At 33.1% G+C, this 21,518-nt stretch overlaps 1 protein-coding gene across 11 annotated transcripts in view; it reads right to left on the bottom strand.

The window, feature by feature from the left end:
• The window catches only part of ATP8A1 (ATPase phospholipid transporting 8A1), a 112,195-nt gene that overhangs the window by 78,728 nt on the left and 11,949 nt on the right, over positions 1 to 21,518 (bottom strand). For 3 of the 11 annotated variants that reach the window (XM_082759462.1, XM_082759466.1, XM_082759469.1), the window contains exons 4-13: positions 20,457 to 20,555; positions 17,082 to 17,127; positions 15,802 to 15,842; positions 14,811 to 14,884; positions 10,264 to 10,333; positions 9,526 to 9,653; positions 5,405 to 5,516; positions 4,324 to 4,489; positions 2,580 to 2,707; positions 1,228 to 1,305 (exon numbers count right to left, since the gene is read on the bottom strand). In XM_082759462.1, coding sequence (XP_082615588.1) covers positions 1,228 to 1,305; positions 2,580 to 2,707; positions 4,324 to 4,489; positions 5,405 to 5,516; positions 9,526 to 9,653; positions 10,264 to 10,333; positions 14,811 to 14,884; positions 15,802 to 15,842; positions 17,082 to 17,127; positions 20,457 to 20,555 — 942 coding nt within the window. Of the gene's footprint in view, positions 1 to 1,227; positions 1,306 to 2,579; positions 2,708 to 4,323; positions 4,490 to 5,404; positions 5,517 to 9,525; positions 9,654 to 10,263; positions 10,334 to 12,128; positions 12,203 to 14,810; positions 14,885 to 15,801; positions 15,843 to 17,081; positions 17,128 to 20,456; positions 20,556 to 21,518 lie in introns of those variants that run through there. The other 8 variants (XM_082759465.1, XM_082759470.1, XM_082759467.1 and 5 more) reach the window with 8 other exon arrangements.

Here is a 21,518-nt window from a genome sequence, read left to right as displayed (position 1 = left end):
CACCTCAAAATGCACTTTCTCTTTGTGGGCACAATGGGGGAAAAAAGGCAGGAACGGCAGCTAAAAACTCTCAACTTTTTTTCAAAACTAAACTTTTGCCTTTCTTAAAACCTGGAGACGTCTTATGGAGAATCTTCTCTTCATTATGTGAAGCTGACATGTACTTCAGAGAAAAGACTTGCTCTTTTTGTTAGCACATTGTCCTTTGGTAGATTTCCCTACAGAAATTTACAAAGTTTGATGAAGAAAGAATCTGTCGAAAAAGTGAAAACAGAGATCCAAAGAAATCTGACTAGACCTTGGTAAAGAATGAAATTCTTATGAGAAACTTAAAAAAAGAAGACAAGAACTGCTGAGGTGGAAAAGTGGGGATATGAATGACAACCAAACTCCAAAGAGAAAAAAATAAAAAAAAAACAGTTTAAAATGAATATGAAAAAAAAAAAAAAAAAAAAAGCTAAGATTTGGAGTCTCTTCACCACTAAGGGAGAAGTACCTTCTGTTCCTTTAAGGTCAGGAACAGAACCAAGTTTTTTGCTATCTGTACATATTTCATAAATCCAGTAAGGAAAGGTCTTGTCCTCCACTCTTTGTAGTCTAATATCAGAACATGTTAACCTACAACTGTTGTTTTCCAAAGAGGCAGATCTCTTAAGCTTTAGTCCCTGAGACTTGTTCACTAAACAGTTAAAATTCTGTTTGTAGCTTTACTAGAACAATAAATAACTTTTACATCCCGAAACAATAAATTAAAGAGTTAATTAGTTACAAACACATGTAGGCTAGAAAATGCAAGAACGTGTATACCTATGCTTATATATGCTTTATAATGAAGCTCAGTTATACATGTACGAGCACGTAATATTTTTTCCACACAATCTGTCTACCAGCACCACTGAGTGTAACAGAAAACAAAATATTTAATACAATTGGCTGAAAAAGCAAATGTAACATGCAGTTCTTTTAGAAGTGTGCCCTATACCCTAGACAGTTCTACAGAAGTCAAGCTTTCATGAGTGAACTCTTGCAAAATTGATTTTACAGTATTTAAAGGGAACTCTAAAGCAAAATAAAGAATTAATCTGACAAAATTAGTAGAAAAGAAATAAGTAAACATGTAAAAATGCAAGAATATAATTCTTGTTTGTTTGTTGAAATAAGTCCTCACATGATCTTAATAATTTGGATTGTAAAACCCACTGAGTTAGAACCAGTAACTTTTTCTACCTGTCCAAGTTCTTCATTGAGATTGGAAGTGCGGGCCATTGCAGCAGTGTCTGTAGGTTCATAGTGCATGTCTATGTCCTAAAGAAAAAAAAAAGTATATATATATTATATAGTGTATATACATGTATATAGTATATATTCTATATATATACTACATATATATATATATTATATAGAATATATACTATATATATATTTTAAAATTAGTCTTCCATAACTTGTTACAAAAAATAAATAAATCTAGTATGTAAATAGAAAGATATACAACAGCAGACTGAACATAAAAATAAGATATCTACTTTGTGACTGCCATGTTGAAATAAACAGAGACACAAGAAGATCACTTCTAAGAATGCCTCAAAGAAATCAGATTTCCTCTTTAAAACAAGAATCTATATGACTAAGATTTTACAGGTAATAAAGAAGTAATCTGAGAATTAACAAAAAACTGTTAAACCCATGTATCTAAAATAGATTTGGCAATAAGCAGAAATACTTCATTGTAATACTTAGTGGGAAGTCAGTCTTAAATATTTTTAATGTATTTGCAACCAATCCTTTCTAAATAATATGATAAATATTCCTTGAGATAAATTTAATAGTACACAATGGTACTATTTACAGTACACTGTAAGTTTTCTTTCTTTTATTCCCCGTTTTCAAAAACAAAAAACACAAAAAATACCAGAGTTTATTTTTAAATAAAATAAAAAATATTAAAACATTGCAAGAGTATGGCAGCGTAGTGCTACAAATTGTGGCAGACTAAATTCCCTATACCAACACCATATACACGCACACATAAAGATGATGTCTAAAATAGTAGAAGTCTATAGTCCTGGATTAAGATTAAATTGATTTAAAGACAACTAATCCCTTTTTTTTTAATGGGGGAAAAGATGACACCAAAATGATTTGTAGCTATTTTTTAAAAGATAAAAAGTCATTGGTTTTGTACAAAAAAAAACCAACAAATTACAGTGGTACAAAAAAAAAAAAAAAAAAAAAAAAAAAAAAGAGGGAAAAACACGAGCTAACTCAGAAGAAAGAAATGAAACTGGACAAAAATTCCACTTCCACTGGACTGTACTTTCTTCTGGTCATTCTGGTTGAAGGTCTGAGACCTCAGTATTAGTGAGAAAGTACAAAGCACTGGAAAAAGTTCTCCAAAAAGCTATACTGTATTTATATAAAAACACTAAATAAAGCTATATACCATGACCTTCTCTGATCCTAGTTATAATAAACTGCATACTTAAGTATTTACATTAAGAAATGTATACATAAACAACATCATTTAACTTGTAAATCATTTGGTTCTAGAAATCAATGTATATTATAAAAATATTTACCCAATTTATGAAATATGCTTGGATAAATTTAACAACTTCAAGTGTAACCAACAAACTGATTGGAATAAGATTATTGAAGAGAATGATAAAAGTCAAGAAATTCAATCCAAAGTTGCTCGCACCACCATCTGCCGAAAGACAAAGCAAATTAAAAAAAAAAAACAAAACACAACAACATTTAAGACCATCCTTAAAAGCATGTGTATATAGTACATTCAGTGTACTGTCTTAACTGCTAATTTTTATAATGTTTTACGTCTAAAAAGACACTTGAGAATGAATTATAATATCACTTGCCTATAAATACAACCTTGATAACAGTTAAGGGTTTCTATTAAGATAAAGTGGAGTTCTAATTTGGAGATTTTTGCTATCTTCCCCACTTTTTGAAAAGCAAACTTTCCAGCCTTTCCTAAATTTTAAGATAATAATCAAGGAATATCTATAGAAAGGAACCAAATTTTTTAAACTTTTTTTTAAGTGGGAAACAAGCAGAATGAAATTATTCTCCTTCTATCCGCACACCTTTCTACTTCCTCCCCCAATAAAAACAACAAAGCTTTATGAAAAAGGTAAGTCCAAACCACAGGAAAAGGAGAGATGAAATTAGAGATTAATGAAACATTTTGAAGAATCAGAAATAAAAAAGCAGTTTTATGCTCCTTCTCCCTTTTAAAGTTTTAAGTAACACTAGTAGCTTGGAATTTAAAATTTATTTCCTAAAACTTATTGGAATACACAAATGCTATAGTATTTCTAGCTATTCTGGTGCTTTAACAGTGTCCAGAATACCAGACACTGTTAAGAATACTACAATAATCAGCAGTGTACTTAAAATACTTAAGTTTATAACAATGCCAACAACACTAAACTGATGATGCAAAACAAGACAAAAAAAAATAATTGTATTTGTAACTAAGAGAAAGCAACCTGCTTTGATTCCTTTAAAAGTAAGTCCTGCAGAATTCAGATGTCTTGACATGAAATGACAATTATAAAAAAGCAGTAGAGGAAAATAGCAATTTTCTGTGTAAGAATTTTAACAGCTTAAATGCCATCTGTTTCTGACCAAGTTAGAAGAGGCCCTGAGCAACCTGATCTAGTGAGTGGCCTTCCTGCCTAGGGCAGGGGGATTGGAACTGGATGGCTGATGAGGTTCATTCCAATCCAGGCCATTCTGTGATTCTATGCATCTACTGTGAGTAGTGCTGTCCATATATTATGTTAGATGAGATTGTTTTCTCTTTTAAGTTAGATGTGCCTGTTTTCTCTTTTTTTTTAGGAGCAGCCCGCTAGGATCTGACTTTGGCAGCCAATACTTGGATTCTCATATAGTAAAACGTTATAAAGTCACAACATCATTTCCCAGGATAAGGGAATTTAAAAGTCACCGCAGCTTTAAATATAGACATCAGTAATAGTTGAAAACTGCTTCAGTCTGGTATCTAGGAAGTTGACTGTGTTAGTGGAATGCTGATACAGAACTTGCTGAGCTGCAGAGACGTAGAGGCTTGAACAACGAAGCTTTCCTTCCTGAGTTTAGCAGCAACTTACATTGCACAATCAGGTAAATTTAATATGTGCTGTGATATGACTACTAATGACTTTAGTAAACAATCAAAAAAGAAAAACTGATTAAAAAGAACAACACTACGTAAAGGATGGTAATCATCCACCTTTCCAAATATGAAAGATTTCAGGACAACTAAACAGTAAAACATTAATACATTATTTTACAGCTTACAATTTAGATCAAGATACCAGTCTCTTTCAGTATGCCTTCGATTCCATATAGCTGAACCAATAGAGCAGACCAAAGACATAGCGATAAGGATGCAGAATAAAATCAAAATCTGAATATTTGTAATTCGTTCCACATTAGACATTTTAAGAGGTGGACTTGTTGAATTCTGTAAGAGACAAAAAACAACAGTGGCTATTGAAATTAAAAGATGTACACACACACAGTTCTCATTCTCCAAATTTAGTGTTATTGCACTTATTTCTAAGCATTCTCCCAAATATATCATCATCATAAATGGCATAACTGTTTCACTCAAAGAAAGAAAGAAAGAAAGAAAGAAAGAAAGAAAGTTTATAAACCCAGGAATTTGAGGTTTAGATTTGTGTCACAAGCACTTTAAACAATCACACAGAACACTCATAACACCAACAGCTAACAGTAAACATTTAAAATATATGTGCATATGTACATTCTATCAGAGCTATAGAAAACCATTGTGAATTAATACAATCTAACTTTCAAATTACTGCTTTACAAATCAGAAAAGCGATGAAACATGCATGACCAAACTGAAAACATTCTTTTTGCTCAACCAATTTTGATATTTCAAACATCACTAGGAAAAGTAACTTCATAATTCAAAAATGTTTCTCTTCCCTTCTTATTTTGCAAATACAGTTTCACTTTATTTTCTAACAAGAATGCTTACCTTTGTACTTGAAAGAAAGCTCCACAAGGGGACAGTTTAGGAGCAGTCAAAAATAAAAAAAGATGAACAGGCAAACTATAATGATCCAATTTGCTAATAGAATAGTTTTCAAAAACATAAGTGACAAAAGAAAATCAACAAATATGCTTACTGGTGGAAAAACTACTCTGTGACTAAGCAACTGGTAACTGTAACAGCTCTAACAAGTAACTGCTTTGTTTTTATTGGTTTTACTTCATAAGAAAGATGCACTGTTACTGATTTCTACTATATTCATTCTAGCTATGTTTTCTTAAAGATTTTTTTGTTCTATGAAACAGCAGTCTAAAAAGGTAACAAAACAGGTAATCAAAATAGGACCAAGTGACAAACCTGCATGAGTTTTGTGTCATGTCCTGTATAGACAACGATCCCATGAACCCACTGAGTATTTCTCAACTGAGCTCCTCGTAGAAGAATCTGATCAGATCCCAATGGAACAGTACTAGAAAGAAGCAGTTTTGTATTTTAGCATCAAAGAAATCAACGTCAATTAACAAATACAAAGAACAGTTGTTAAAAATTGTTAGCTTATTTCTCAAAATTTCAATGATTGTTGTAAATACAAAATCATTTGTAAATAGAACATCATTTTCAGAGTTAACTATTTTGGTATGCTGACTTAGAGAAAACCTGAGACTTTAGGGCAAGTTGTAGTAATATTACTTACCATTTAATTTTGACTATGGATGATAAAGATATGGTACCACTTAGAAAACACACTGAAACTACAAAGGTTATTTTCCCTCAGATTTAAGATTACAAAGTCTTTTCTAATTGTATGCCAAAACAAAACTACTCTTATAAAATTGGTTTTTCCAAAGTAGTTCTCAAATTAGGTTTCTCTGAATTCTCATCTTAATCCATTCTTCTAGTCAAACACATTCTCTTTGTCAACATGATTAACTATGTAAAATTTCCAGAACATTTTCTGCATATTCTTTAAACTGCAATTTTCCTGTGCTCTTCTTTTAGAATTGCACTAACTAAAGAGGAATAAAAAAAAATCATAAGATGTTGGAAATGTCCCACGGTCTTAAATGTAGACAACTGACTTTATTCATATACTGTAGGTCAGGTTTTCTTAAAATAAAGAAGTTTTAGATAATTATCAGTCTTTTCCTGGGATTATACATTTCCTATTTTTGGCCTTTTCTTTCTATAAAAACTAGCTACTAGTTCAGACCTGTCAATAGTGCTTTAGTGTTTGCCATTCTCACTTAGATCCACCGTCTTTAGAGTTCTTTGAAACCAACATGTTATTAGGAGAGCATATAAGCTGCTTAGAGACAGCAGCTATACCTCTGATATATAAGATATAAATTGAAGAAGCCATGAGATTTGGTAACACTTCTGGTAGCACAGAGAGCATACGGTCAGTCTCAGCAAGTTTCAGATAGTAATTTCTTCTGGACCCTCATGTCCCTTCTCTCTTTTCATACACAAGCTTTAAAGATACAAAGACTGCAAGTAAAGAAAAAACAACACATTCTTCCTCTGCTAAAATTAACAGTGTCAATTATTAACAGAGTAAAGTTGTTTTTTGTAATAAGTTCTTGCAGAAATTAGGTAAGAACTTGTTCCAGAAAAAACAAAAAACAAAAAACAAACATGTTTGAATGCTTTCCCATATAAAGCAAACAAAGAACAAACTCTACCCCACCACAACGTACTGTCTAGGACATTACTGTGGAACATACTGTATGTTTAAGGCATCATTTGCCCCTCCCACTGAAGTGTTGAATGACATAACCATCAAAAACAGGGGATACTTCAAGGTGCATGTACGCCATCATAAAAAGAATCAGGGAAAAAATACAAAATATACAACATAATGAAATTGACTTGCTATCTAAATTTGAACTGTGTTCTTTTTGTATTTGTGGTGTATTCGTATCATGGTAAAATTAAAAGAAAATAAATTTCCTTTCAGGCATGAAAGGAACTGCTGGGGTCTGAATTATCCAATAATCATGAAGAGAGACTCCTGTTCTCAACAAAAATTGGTCTGCACTGTTTTTTGTTCATCCCTTGCTCTGATTCAGAGTCTTTTAGATCACCCATCAGCACAAAATCTAGACATTTAAATAATGGATTACATGTCATTCCAAAAATAACCAGGTTTTTCAGTCTATTAAGACTAACAGGAATTGAACAGATAAAAGATGAAAGGCATATAACCAAAAAAGTTATTACTAAGTTAACTACTGATAAATTGGAAACCTTTTCAAATATGGACCTTCTCTGAAATGCCAAAAGACTGTCTTTCCTTAAAGAGTCTGATGAGTTCTAAGATTCCTCCTGAGTTCTGAGACTGCTCTAAGTAAGACTCATGTGAGTTCTAAGACTGCCTTCAAACGGGTACCTCTTGTGACAGGAATTTATTCTCAAGGATCTGTTATTAGGAATACAATCAAAACAGAATGATGACTGCAGCCAGTTGTTTCCAGTAGAACTGGTGTACAGACCAAGACGATGAAGATTGACAGCAAGACAACCAGGAACATAGAAAGCCCTGATCTGCCAGGTGTCATGCTACTGACCATCACTGTGACTGCTCTGCTATGGCTTGCTGCTATGACTTGTCAGAGCTGTGCTATTTATTTACTCTGCTATTTACGCTGCTACAACTTGACAGAGCTCTCAGATCTGTATTTCATGGCTTCAGCCTTCTCAAAGCTGCTCCAGCTTATCTGATTCTTCTTTTATACTCTGTAACTAATGGTCCCTCTGCAACACACTTTGCTTATATTTAGTAAGGGATGTTCTCAGTCTCTTCAGCACACTATCCAGCCATATTAAGAGCTACTAACTAAGACAGTTTGAAAGCCTATATACCAAAGTGATTTTGTTATCATGCAGACTGCGTTTTGTTATACATGTATACAATTTCCTTAAAATAGCTTTCAAGAAAATGTTTATTTTAGGTCTGTCCTCATTTTTAACTTGTTCACTCCTCCTTCTCTGGGTCATTTGTTTAATCATAATTTCAAATTCATCCAGACTAAAGAACTTTTCTCCGTTCTCCCAATAACAGTCTTCATCTCCTCAAACCAGCTGACATGATTCTATATGTTTATGAGCATAACAAAGAGCTGCACCCCTTGCAGAAAGTTAACACACTAAAAAAAAGAAAAAAAAAAAAAGAAAAAAAAAAAAAGATACCAGGAAAACTATTTTGGCCTCTTTTAGTCTACAGATCAAGCCAAGAAGCCAAAAATTGTAGTAAGAGTTATAGAATCAGAGAATCACTTAGGTTGAAAAAGAAATCCAAGACCATCAAATCCAACTGTCAACTTAGCACTGCAAAGTCTATTACTAAATTACGCCTCTAAGACATCTGCATGTCTTCTGAACACCTCCAGGGACAGTGACTCAGTCAATATAGGGAGAAAGAGAACTCATCCCTGACTTGTCAGTTTGGAAATAAGGTCAGTGTCTGAAAAGAGTTACTTACCTGCAATTCTTTTTCACTGAAGGTAAGTATTATATTAGAACCACACTTCTGGAACTATTCTACTGCACAGGAACTATATTCTAAACTGAATTTCTCAAATGACAAATTGCTTGACCAGCAGATGGCATGCTCCTACACATTCTTGAGGCATAATAGCCATGAGCACATTTAATGTTTCTTTTTACTCAAATTTAAAATTAAATAATTCAATTAAAAATAAAAGCATGTTTTCTCCCTAGCCAGGGAGGAAGGACAGATGTGTGGATCTATTATAACTATTACCTTCAGAGAAGAATTACAGGTAAATGTTTTTCTCTTCTTAACGACAAGTACAGTGGAATTATAATAGATCCACACTCTTGCGACTGACAACTCCCGGAATGCATCTGTAAGAAATCAGTAAATAAAAAATGGAATATAAAAAAAAAAGGTATTTAACAAATAGTTAGTAGTATATATATCAGTCTAAAAACAGAAACATGGATAATATTGCATATGGAGAAATAGGAAAACCTATTAAACTAGAAAAGTCTGAAGCACATACTACTTCAGTTCCCCTCCAAAAACATATTTTATATACACACACAAATAAAAGAACAACAAAAACCCTACAACAACAAAAAATAAATAAGAAACTACCTATATTCAGCTTCAATAATAGAGACAGTCAAGAAATGAGACCCTTACAAAGTGAGTTACTAGCTATAAATCCCCAAACTATTAGAATTTGATTCATACTCCTCTATTATTGATATCTATTGGTTTCTGAAGGTCACCTAGTATAAAAAGTCAAATTGCAGACATCTGATTTTACCCCTGTAATCTTGTGAAGAATGAAGACTAGCACAGAATACATCAGAAATATTTTTTTTAACCTCTCTAGTCTTAACAGAATAAAGACTTCATAATTTATATTTTAACTTTAGTAGTTTAACAACATTTACGTATCTAGTGATAGATTGAATCTATTAAGATCTTTTCCTTTGCATTTACATACCCATGCCCATCCAGTCTGATGTTTCCAACAAAGTCATAGAGATGTCGGTTTGGGCTTTCACATTCAATTCTGCCTGAAAGTCTCATCAAGCTTTCTATGTCCTTTATATCTGATGTAAGAGGCAAACCCTGTAAACAAAATTCGTTTGTCATGACATTAAAAATCACTTTCCAATATAAAATTCTATGTATTATAAATCTGATATGGCAGCATTCCTACATGAATAGAATAGGACCACTACATTTTGCTGTCATATTGCTGGATGCTAGAGAGAGTAAAAAAAGTCACCTTGGTATCTTAAAATATCATGAAGATGACAGGGTCACAACCAATCATATAACTCAGCAAGAATGTCCCTGCACAGTCACTGCACACTCAGCCAAAAACTACCATCCCCTACCTGCTCCTCAAATGCAATACTGGCACTAGCAGCTTCTTTCTGCAGTGCTTCTCACTCTTTTATCCTCTAAAAACAAAGCAACAACTCAGACTACAAATCCACCTCTTCTCCCAAAGGAAATTCCCTGAAGTCCAAGAAATGACTTAGAAATAAGTATTCATTCCTTCTATTTAATGCATTGAACGAAAACATTTATGAGATAGCAATAACCAATAACTTTTTTAACTTCATCTATTAAAATCTCAGAGCCTTCTAAAATGAACATCAATGTTTTAAAATGTTTTATAAACAATAATAACTTAAAATATTGGTAATATTCTCAAAAATGAAATTCCTACCTGTCGAATTTTTAAGTTTGTCTCACCATCTAAATTAGATGTTTCGATGTAGCACATAGCTTGTGGTTCACTATTAAGAGAAAAAAATCCTTAAATTTATATTATAATGCCAAAATCCATGAACTTTCTTTAATCTTTTAATATCTATTTAGGCAATCAGCATTTTTTTTCCCCTTATCAAATCTTCAGAACTAGAATAATGTATAGTCAAATCTGTAAAACTACTACTAATACTTCACATTGTCAGAAAAGTTTGCCAAAAGTTATCATCTTATATCATAAAAATGCTGTATAGATTTTATTTATTTGTTCATTTTTAAGTTTTTACATGAGATTATACAAAGGTACAAATGAAGTGCAATCACAGTGCCTACTACTGCATGCAGCAGTAGGATAGATATGAACATTTTCTTGTAAAGGGTTTTCTTAAATAAAAGTTCATATTATGGGCTTTTTTTTTTTTTTTTTTTTTTTCAGTTTTGAAATATATCCATTATTTCCATGCAATTTGAAAACTTTTTTTTTGGTGTGTAACACACAAAAGTGATCTCATGTGTTGCATAACACTAATAGATTTGAAAACATGTAACCATTATAGAGGTGATAACTAGGAAAAGAAAAAGAAGGACAAAATGACTTTTCTGCAAGTAGATGGTAAACAAGATCAGATCCATTCAGACTCCACTCAGCTCCCATCTTCTGGGCATAAGAACAGAGCACTTAATATTTATATTTGTGATATAAATTAAGATCCTGCAAAGGACCAGTTATCATGAAAAACCTTTACAACTTAGAAGAATTAATATTTACTCTCTATACCACTTTAAAGATAATATTTTTTTTTCCTTCTTTCTAGCAAGGAATTCAAAAATCAAGAGTTTTTTTGAGTTTGTTAATGCAACAGTGGCTACTGGTAAGTGACTTAACTTTATCCTCGAATCATTCTAAAACGGTGTCGGTTATTCAAACATTCAAACATAGTATTTTTGCAAAATGAAACCACTAAAATGTGCAAAATCATTATCATAAATTCCTCTTAGAAAGTATTTTCTTCTTGGCAAACTTTTCTAAAAATGTAAATAGCTTCTGTCTAGATTGTTTGGCTGGCATCACCTGTGTAAAACACTACTACAATTCTAACATTCTAATTGGCAGTAAAGACGATATTTTTTGTGGAGCACTTAAGAAAGACTAAAGCAGCAAAAACGTCTCAAGTGATACACATGCTTAATTATAATTACTTTAGCAGATAGCAGTGACCTCCAAAGTAAACAAATTGCAGTTAGATCAAGGCAGGCCCATTGATTTTTTAGGAAAAAAACAAAGTCCAGCAACAGCGTAGATGATAGCATAAAGCTGACATGTCTAAGAAACATGCATTTTGACACAGTACACAAGAACAATGCTGCTTTTGCCATTGCATGCGGCAGAGATTGTGCAACATTCATGTTTGTGCAGAGGGTCCTCTACCAGTCCTATCAATAATGAACTATATTCTTTTCTGAAAATGAGTTGGTATGAACGTGTCTGTTTTTAATTTGCTTTAATGAATTAGACATACTTATCCCAGTGTTTTACTGTGTATTTACTTAATGACAGCTTGTCTGATAAAATTTCATGGGGATAGTGTAAAAGTTTAAAAATAAGGTCTGAAACAAGTTCTCATTTCTTGGAATCTTACCACGTATTTACACTTTAAAGGATCTGCACTTTTATCAACTGAACCTTTTCTCATTTTATAAATGTGTGGGTTTTGTCCAAGAAAGATGGACAGTAAAGCAAAGATTATCAACATATCAGTGTTCTTCATATTTGGTATACGAGGACCCACATACACGTATCCTGTGCAACTAGTTTATTCTAACCTTGATGACAGGCTGATGAGATCAGCTGGGAGATGTTCCCCATTGGTCACTTTCACTACTTCCCCTACTGCCACCTACACATCCCAGTTTGAAAATGATTAGAACAGAAAAATAAGTGATAGGGGAAAACAAAACAAAACAAAAACAAATGGACAAAGACAAAAAGACAGAGTTTGAAATTATTATACAAACAATACATGTTAATTAAAACATCTGATGACAATTTTTTCAAAATCTATTTTAATCAGGTCAAAGAAGCAAAACAACTAAAATATTTCCATTTCTATTCTAGTGGATTGTTTTACTTTAAGGTACCAACTTTAAGCTGCAGAAAACACTGACATTTAACAGTACAAACAAAAAGCTGTTATTTCTGACCTGACAAAGTTTCTAGCCACACCATATGCTATCAAAAATAAGTACATAAAAACCATTAAGGTTTACACCAACATTTCCGAAGAGTCAGGCGACAAGAACCCTTCTAGTCAGCTTGCAGAAAATGATTTTGTATTTGGTTTCAGTTTTGTTATTTTCGATCTTCAGTGAACTTGCAAGAACAAAACAGAATTAAGTCTCAGTGGTTTGTGCCTTTCCACTGTAAAAAATAGCAGGATCTTAATTATCTTAGGAAACTGTAATTCTCCAGAAACTGCTATTATTGGTAAAAAGAACCAAATAACATTAGTTTGATATAAAACCAAGCCCACAGACTTGCATTGCTGCTGAAGCCTAAAATGCAAATGACTATCAATAAACACCTGCAAAGCAAAACTGATGAGACTGTCTGCTTGCAGAATGCAGGGCCTTGGGGAGACGAGAGCTGGAAAAGAAGAGCATGTGGTGGTACACACACAGAATTGCAGGTAATGTAGTAGCACAAGGTCGTCTCTTGGCAGGAGAGCTTCCACAGACCCCCAGTTACATAACTAAGGAAGATGTTTCAGCTGGAACAAAATGCCAGAACTGGACCCACAAAAGCAATCAGTATTAAAGAAATCACCTTTGCAAACTGGATCCTAGAAGAAAAGCTGGCTGGAAAATTCAAAGTGAATAAGTCATGGTTGGGATTGTTTGTTCTGACAAGAGTGAGGCAAAGCGAGGTGAAGCGAAGAGGTAACATTCCCAATAAGCCCAGTAGCAGCTAAGTATTATTTCAACTTATCAACGCAAGATACAGCATTCCCATCGAGGGATAAGGCTTGGAAAGGCAGCTTTGCAGATAGGTGGATTTTTCTATGTCTACAACTACAGCTGGAGAACACTGTAATGCAAATACCCTAAAAATTAGAAAGGGCAAAACAGGGAAGAAATCTAGGCAAAGAAACAAATGTAGGAGTTTACTCAGAAGGATTATAAAGAATGTGCTCTGAGAGGATGTAATCTGTTTTGCCTGCAAGACACTAGAGTTAGGATGAAAGAAGCTGTTATTAGGCCAAAATGTTCTTGCTGCATGGTATATGGTCTGTGAAGATCTTGGTGGAGTAGCACCACCAAAACTTATAAATGCTTCTCAAAATGCAGAAGTAAAAGCTTTATAGAGGCTATTGAATAGAAAAACATCTGAAGTAAACATTAATACTGAACAAAGACAGACTGGGGGAGAATTTACAGAATTATCTGGCAATTGTTTAACATGATAATAATAGAAAGGTTTCAAAACCACTACACTTAATTTTGAGATATTATGGAACATGACATAAATAATGTAGTATACACCACAATTTGTCACAGAAATGTGTAGGATTCTAACTTAATTAATTGTACCTATTCATTAACTTCTGTGGTAGATGGTTTACAACTAAGCCATAATTATACATATTACAATAATGCTGCCACTCATACCAGAAAAAGGTAGCTATCATTGCATAGTAAACATTGAGTACTAAATCAAAATACAATTGATCCTATTTAGATAATCTTAAAGCAAATAAAAAAAAGAAAAAATCTTAGAACATATTGTCAATTGACCTGATTAAATAGATGTTGAAAAATGTTCATCTTCCACATAGTAAGATGTGGATTTCTTAAATAAAACTGTCCAAGGAAATGATGATAAACAACCTCTGATCCATGTAAAAACAGTTATATTACACACTATACATTAAGTCTTGCTTTCAGTGCTGAAATTATTCAAAAAATATCTTAATGAATAAAGTGATTGTTCAGCTCAAAGACAAAGCCAGTTTGATGATTCATTTTTTATGTTCATGTTTTGTTTTTTTCCCCTCTGATTCAACTACCAAACGGGTGACTGTATCTATTAAACAAATTTCTGTTGTCCGCAATATATTCATTTCAATTTAAATATAAGATACAATTTGTTATGTACATATCAAAAACCCAGCCTGGTAAAATACAGAATTTGATGTCCAAGTTTTAGACAAATCAACCTTTTTTGCACTACACCCAGTAACAAAATAACATACTTCTTTTTTTTTTTTTTTTGTAGAAAAAAATGAATGGTAAACAGAATGGCAGCGTAGTTTTAGAACTGCAATTGACACAACTTAATGAAATACTGCCTGAAATGATAAATTCCCAAATGAAAGATTATACTCAAAAGAAGCAGGATTTTTGTTTATTCCTTATTTCCTTGGAGCAATCACAAACAAATAAATAAATAAATAAATGCAGGGTAGAGAAACCAGCCTCTACACTATAAGCATCAGTGGGCATCTCTACCTTGATGAGAGCAGTACAGTGTCAGCAGGTATATACTCTTTGCCTTTTATTATAACTATATCTCCAACATCTACCTGAAAGAAAACTGGGAATTGGTTAATGGTCTCAAACAAAATATGTTATCCCTTTGTTTTAAGCATAGTAAATATTTACCTTGCTGAATTGCTAGAAAGACTGTTAGAAGTTTAAAACACTTCCAGAGAAGCCTATAGGCATCAGGCACTCAAAGCCTTTGAATTACTTGGAAATCTCTTCAATAGGCCTTATCTTGCTGTTGCCAATTCATTTTTTTTTAATTTTGTTAGTTATTGTAATAAATATATCTAATATTTAGAATACTTAAGTTGAGTTAAAGATCAAATTAATCTATAGTGCTAATGCTATAGCCCTTACCCTGGTTTCCATAAAGGTTTCATCAGAATTTTTACCTGAATCTTATCTCCAAATTATTGTGGATCAAATTTTTGTTCAATTTTTCAGGTTTGGAAACCAACAAAACCAAGAGACTAGATGGAAAGCTTAGTATTTACTCCCTGAAAGTTACCTTTAACAGTCCCCTCCTCTAATTACTACTTAACAGCCTTTCTTATGCTTTAAGCTGAAGTAATTAAGTAATTCTGAAAATACACCAAGTAACTAGCATCTAGAAAGAAGCTTATTCCTTGGAACTCCAAGTAATACTAAGGAACTGTACAGCTTTGCCATATATGAATAATCCTACACCAGTAATACTACTCAGGTGATTTTTCACTGAATTTAAAGGCTGCCTTTAAATGGTAGTTCTGCCTGACTCATGACGTCAAAACTAACTTAATTTAAAAGTACATTTTAAGAGACAAATATTAACAAACACAAAAAAATAAAGTACAAAAGATGATATATTTCCCGTCATAACAGTTAATTCTTCTCAATGATACACATTTGGAGAAATAAAGCAAACATTAGATCTGTATTCTGCTCCAAAAGTCACCTTGAAAATGTAAATACACACCTTTTCCCAGTGGACAATCTCCCATGCACCATTTCGTAGTACTGAAACAAAAAACAGTATAAAAGAAAGAATTCTCCAGTTGTATAATCTAATTGCAGTATGTGTCAGATTCCTTATGGAATGCCATGAAAACATACCACATTTACTGAAAAATTTACAGCATGCTTTGTTTCTGTAAGTTCAGGTCAAGCATCCAAATTATACAACACTTTCTTTATATGATATATTTTGTACCACAGAAACTTATTACGAGGTGAATCAGAACAGTTTACAGGGTTTAATTATCCGTTAAATCTGGTATCGATTGTATCATAATGTGGTGTTACGAAATTAGTAATCGGAATAAAAAGTTTCAAAGTAAAAAAGCTTTTAACCATAATTAACATGCATGACATTAAATTAAATCTGTTTTCTTATGAGGAAAAAAAATAGAGTGGTGTTGCTGTGAGATTTTTATATTATAGAATACTTGCCCCATAAAGTCTTCTGAGCCTGGCTTTCACATTCATGTCTCCCATTTTTCTCTTTTGTCTCTAACAAATATCTTTCAAAAGCATGCTCCATCTGCCCTATGCAAAATTACTTCACCACATTGCTTCATCGCATCAGAGTGCATGACAGTGTCTAGTGTCTATATGTGCAGCTTGGGAAAGCAAAGTTGTCCCTAATACAGCCTAGCACATTAAAATCCTCTAAGTTTTTTTTTTTCTTCTTTTTTTCAAATAGTAACAAAAATTTAGAATTAATAAAAAAATTAGAATTAGTTAATAACCTAATGTTAACTGAGATACAGACGGTCTTTTATGAACACACATATGAAGGAAAACCCATATACAGAATCCATACAGGCATGTGTCATTTCATTAACAATTTTGTGCGTTTAAAACACAACTGAAGGTAGAGCTGAATATATAACACACTACTGACATTGCTATTTTTCAGGGTTACAGAATTGCTGAATAGATGAAAGCAAAATTATGGATTACTGTACTGATTAACTTCTTAATTATTGTTTTGACACTGTATTTGACAATACACTCAAATATTGCTTTGAGAGTACACTGATATCAGTGTTATGTTTATGTGAATCCTGCATTAGCTTAAACTAGTTTCTCAGCGCTAGCAATACTTTTGTGCCCAATTTTGACGAAATCTGCACAATCAATTTCCAGCTCATTTACCCATGTACTCAACAGTTAGGATTACATTAACGTTCACAAAAAACATCAAGATCACCCCCCTACACAACCACAATCAATAAGCTTTAAAAAATTTCCTACCTTGAGTTTGTTTCTTGTTCACCGCATTATCAGCTTTATGCCTTTTCTGAATTAAAAATGCACAGTGGTTAAAGGCTTCTGCTGAAATAAAACTTTCACGTTTAAGATGAAAAACACATTTATTACTCCCTCCTATTTATCAATTTAATACACAGATTTTAAAGCATTTTAGACAGAACTATAGATTATTTGCATAGTCTTGATTATCAAGAAAGTCATACTCAGTTCTAGGCTAAAAGTGTTCTAGTAACTCTCACATACACAATCACTATTTGAACAAATTCCTTGATCAAGAATGTGGTGTATTTACGTTCTGTAACTTTGCCCTTCCTTGCAACTGGGAGACAACTCTAACAGAGCAAGGATCGTGAAAGAATTCTTCAGGTAAGCACCAGATATAGTCAAGCTATGACTGAGTAAATTAAATTTACTTCTATATAATTACCTGCAGACTTCAGGAAAAAGACATAAAAAACAAACAAAATCAACTCAACCCCTCACCCCAATGTCTCTCAGTTTTCATATAGGTATTAGAAGCTTTTTGATAAAAATGTTTTGATGCGGCTACTAACAGCAGTATTTTCATGATATAATCAAACTCATATTAGCTACAAAATGCTTAGGAGACTACTAAAACAGATTTTTCAATAGAGGTACAGAATTCAATCCTCTTAAACAGAAAAAAAAAAATCAGAAGCAACATTGTAAATGAAAATGAAAATAAGCTGACCTACTTAAGAGCCATATTTCTAATAAAATGCTGGTATAACTCTGAGCTGCCAGGTCTTAAAAGGGCACCTTATCACTTTACAAAGACTAAGGTAAGATATTATTTTTGAAATGTTTGTCACAGATTATCATCAGACTCTTTGCAAAAAGATGGCTGATTTTTGATAAACAGCCTTTGATTGACAAGAAGACACAGTAAGTTGACCAAAGCAGGTAGTTATTTGCCCAGAGGGAGAATCTCCTCCAGCTTGAAAAGTAACAGTTTAATTTTAGTTGCTTTCTGAGCTATGCTGGGTGAAAATCATTGGAAACTGTCAATAATTTTGCACTGCACATCACAAGTTTTGCTACCGCTTTTGAACCATACATGGAAAACACATGCTGTTAGTGAATAATGTCTTCTGCTTATATCTTCTACTTCTTGGGATTACACTTTAGAAAAGGAAACATTTGGTTCTTGAGTTGAAAGTATAAATAAATCCACTTATCAAAATAATATCAATATATAAAGTTTGTCATCTAAAAGCAGATTAATCCTGCTTTAGTATCAGATGAAGATAACCATTCCTGAAGATCTGAGATACCTCACTGTGTAAAGAAAGTAAAATGTAATTAAGGATGGAAGGAAAACATACTGAATGTTTTTTACTATGGAGTAAGTGGTAAGCTTTCCCAGGAAAAAAAAAAAAAAAAAGTACAGCTGTCACAGCTGAATATTCCTGCATGATATAACCAGGAGGCAATGTTACATTTCATATCTATTTCACTAGAAAAAAATAAGATTTCTTTTTCAGACAATGGTCTGTAAAACTCAGCTGTGTATGTGAGAAATTCCCGTTATCATCAGCTACACACACACACAAAGCCTGTTGATTAGCAGCTCAGTTCTCCCCGTCAGCTACTTCAACTCATTCGGTTTCAACTAAGCACTCTAGGAATTAACTACATGCTGAGGCAATGTAAACTTAACAAAAGGAAAAATAATATGTGAATTGTCTTTAGGTAATTCTGTAGTAACTAGTAATAAGAACTTTCATTGTTTAAGCTGATACATGGCAAAAGCAACCAAATAAAAGACCCAACCCACAACATGTTGCTGACTTCTGCTCCACGCCTAACTATACAATTAATGTTGTAAAGCGTAATGATAGAAAGAAACAAAATGACATAAAAGAGGAGGAAGATGAGATAATTTTAAAAAGGACACTCTGTACAGTAGCAGGAGCCTCAGTTTTATATTTGCCTAGACACTGACAGATGGTGTAAGTCTGTAAGCATGAACAGCAGAATTGTTAAAAATATCTGAAAGAGCATGAATTGATTTTATGTCTTTTTAAAAGGGATTTTGTTTATCTAAATGGAAAGCAACAAAGACATTTAAGGGGAAGCTGACTATAGGGCGGCAAACACTGTAAATGCAAAACAGAACGAACACATTAATGGACACAACATTGTCTCTTGTTGGACCTCTCAACTCTTTGGCCCAGGAACTTCACAAAACCCAGGGGGGCAATGTATCTTGCCTACCATCCATTCTCAAGGTTAACTGAGTAGACTAAGTGGAGTGTCAGCAGAAAAGGCTGCTGAGTGCCCAGCCACTCTCCATTTCAGAACTTCTTTGTAGCTCTTCACTCCTCTTCCTGAACATGTTTCTACACATACACTGTAATTCTGTTCAAACACAATACACCTGATGTTCCCAGGAAGCTTACTCTTCTTGTGCTTATAAAGATAGCACTACCTGCAACGCTTTACAAAAGTCATGAGGAGCAGCCCACAATACCAAGAACGAGGAACCTTGTCCTCCACATGACAAGGCACTCTCTGATATATTACATCTAAAATCTTATCCTCCATATAATTTATCTGCAGAACTAGTACAGAACCAAAAAGGATGAAGAAACTCTTGATATCTGAAGAATGATTTGGTAAATCAAGACTAATTCCTTAGATACAAATGATGCAATCTAAAGCTAACTCATTTGTATTACCTGAATTAGAGAGACATTCTGTGATATGCTTTCAAAAAAGAACGGGCAAGAAGGTACTGAGAAAACCTCAACAACCTTTGTTGGAAGTGAAACAAAGATTGACATTCCTTTCCCTACCCACAAAATAAGAGAAATTAGAATGGACGCTGCCAAGCCATGACAATATCCTGGCTCTTTTAAAATTTTCATTCAATAGAACAAGAAAGCAAAACAACCACTACTGTATACAGTGACTCCAGGAAAGCTTGGCATAGGCGGACACCTGCCTAACAAAGATAAGCATTCCATTTGTGTTCCTGGCCATGAAACATCAACATATCACATTTATCAACAAGATATTAAAGACTAACAATAAATTGCACTGGGCCAGGACAACAGGAAAAACTGAAAAGCCTATTCCCCTTGCTTGTCTACAAAACTGTGCAAAATTGTAACAGTGAAACCACAGATTTTATGCATCTGACCTTAAAAAAGGACTCATCAGATGCACTGACCTGGATTTCACAGCTGCAGAAAAGCTGTTTTTAAAACTTTAAAAGTGGCAGAGTATTATTCAACAGGTTTTCTGCAATATGATCTATGAAAACAAAACAAAACAAAACAAAACAAAACAAAACAACAAAATATTTAGAAAATATTGCTATTAAATACTTACAATATCTTCTATTATCTCCTTCACTGCAGCTACAGCTAAAATAAATAAAAGAGGGACCAATGTTGTGTAACGGCCTGTTGGTGATACATCTGGAATTTGCTATTAAAAAGAAAAAAAAAATTGTTTGAATTCCTGGTTCAAAACATGCTTTAATACAAGAAGCAGAACTTTCTGTGCAAACACAGATGAAAACTGGTTTCATTATTTGGCCAGGGTGATGATTATTTCCAAGTAAGGTATTGTCTTTTAATCAAACAAAGCTGATACAACAAAACAATGTTTACATTTTAGATAGAACAATGTTCAGCAGTTACTTTCAGAGGGTTTAGTATCTGCAGAAGATTCACCTTCATTTTTTTTTGTATTTCAAATTAAATTTAAATACTTATTCGTAACATACAATTGTTTTTCTTTTCAGTTTAGATTTTTGTTAAAGTGGACACTACTCTAAGGTATTTTAAATTCCTTTGGTTTTCAATTTCTAAAAGATTTTGTGTTATACAAAATGTGTTATATGACAAAAATGTGTTATATGACAAATTTCAAACAGCTAAGACTAGAAGAAATTAGCTTTTGCTAAGCAGGTATAGGCATAGATAATGCAAGTGCATGTGTGCATAAAATGAATGCAGAGAAGATGTTAGTTATGCGATATATATCGATAGCTATTCATAATTATCTTTATATTGACTAGAGTTGTTAAAGGCTACATTGATAGGGTAGAGTATTCCCGCCTTAATAGGTTTAGAACAGGCAATGCAGCCCATATGACTACAAGATTTTGCAAGAGAAGAGTAGAGTAATAAGTAGTCCTTGATGTGGTTAGAACACATCTTCAACTAAACATAAATGGTTTTGAAAAACCGACAGTATTATTTATGAATTATATGAATTTCTTTTTGCTATGGCCACAATGGGCATCTGAAAGAAACCACAATGTTATATGCATGTATGCTATTTTTCTTGGAATAAGATGAATATATATCTGTTTTCAGAGTTACTCTAGATTACATTTTCAAGCACTTACATGGAAACCAGGCAGAAACTTAGTAATTGTCTATA

The sequence above is a fragment of the Aythya marila genome (assembly GCF_965140915.1).
Source record: "Aythya marila genome assembly, chromosome: 4".
In the NCBI taxonomy this organism is placed as follows: domain Eukaryota; kingdom Metazoa; phylum Chordata; class Aves; order Anseriformes; family Anatidae; genus Aythya; species Aythya marila.
Note: the sequence above shows the minus strand (reverse complement) of the source record. Positions and strands in the feature narration are given on the sequence as shown.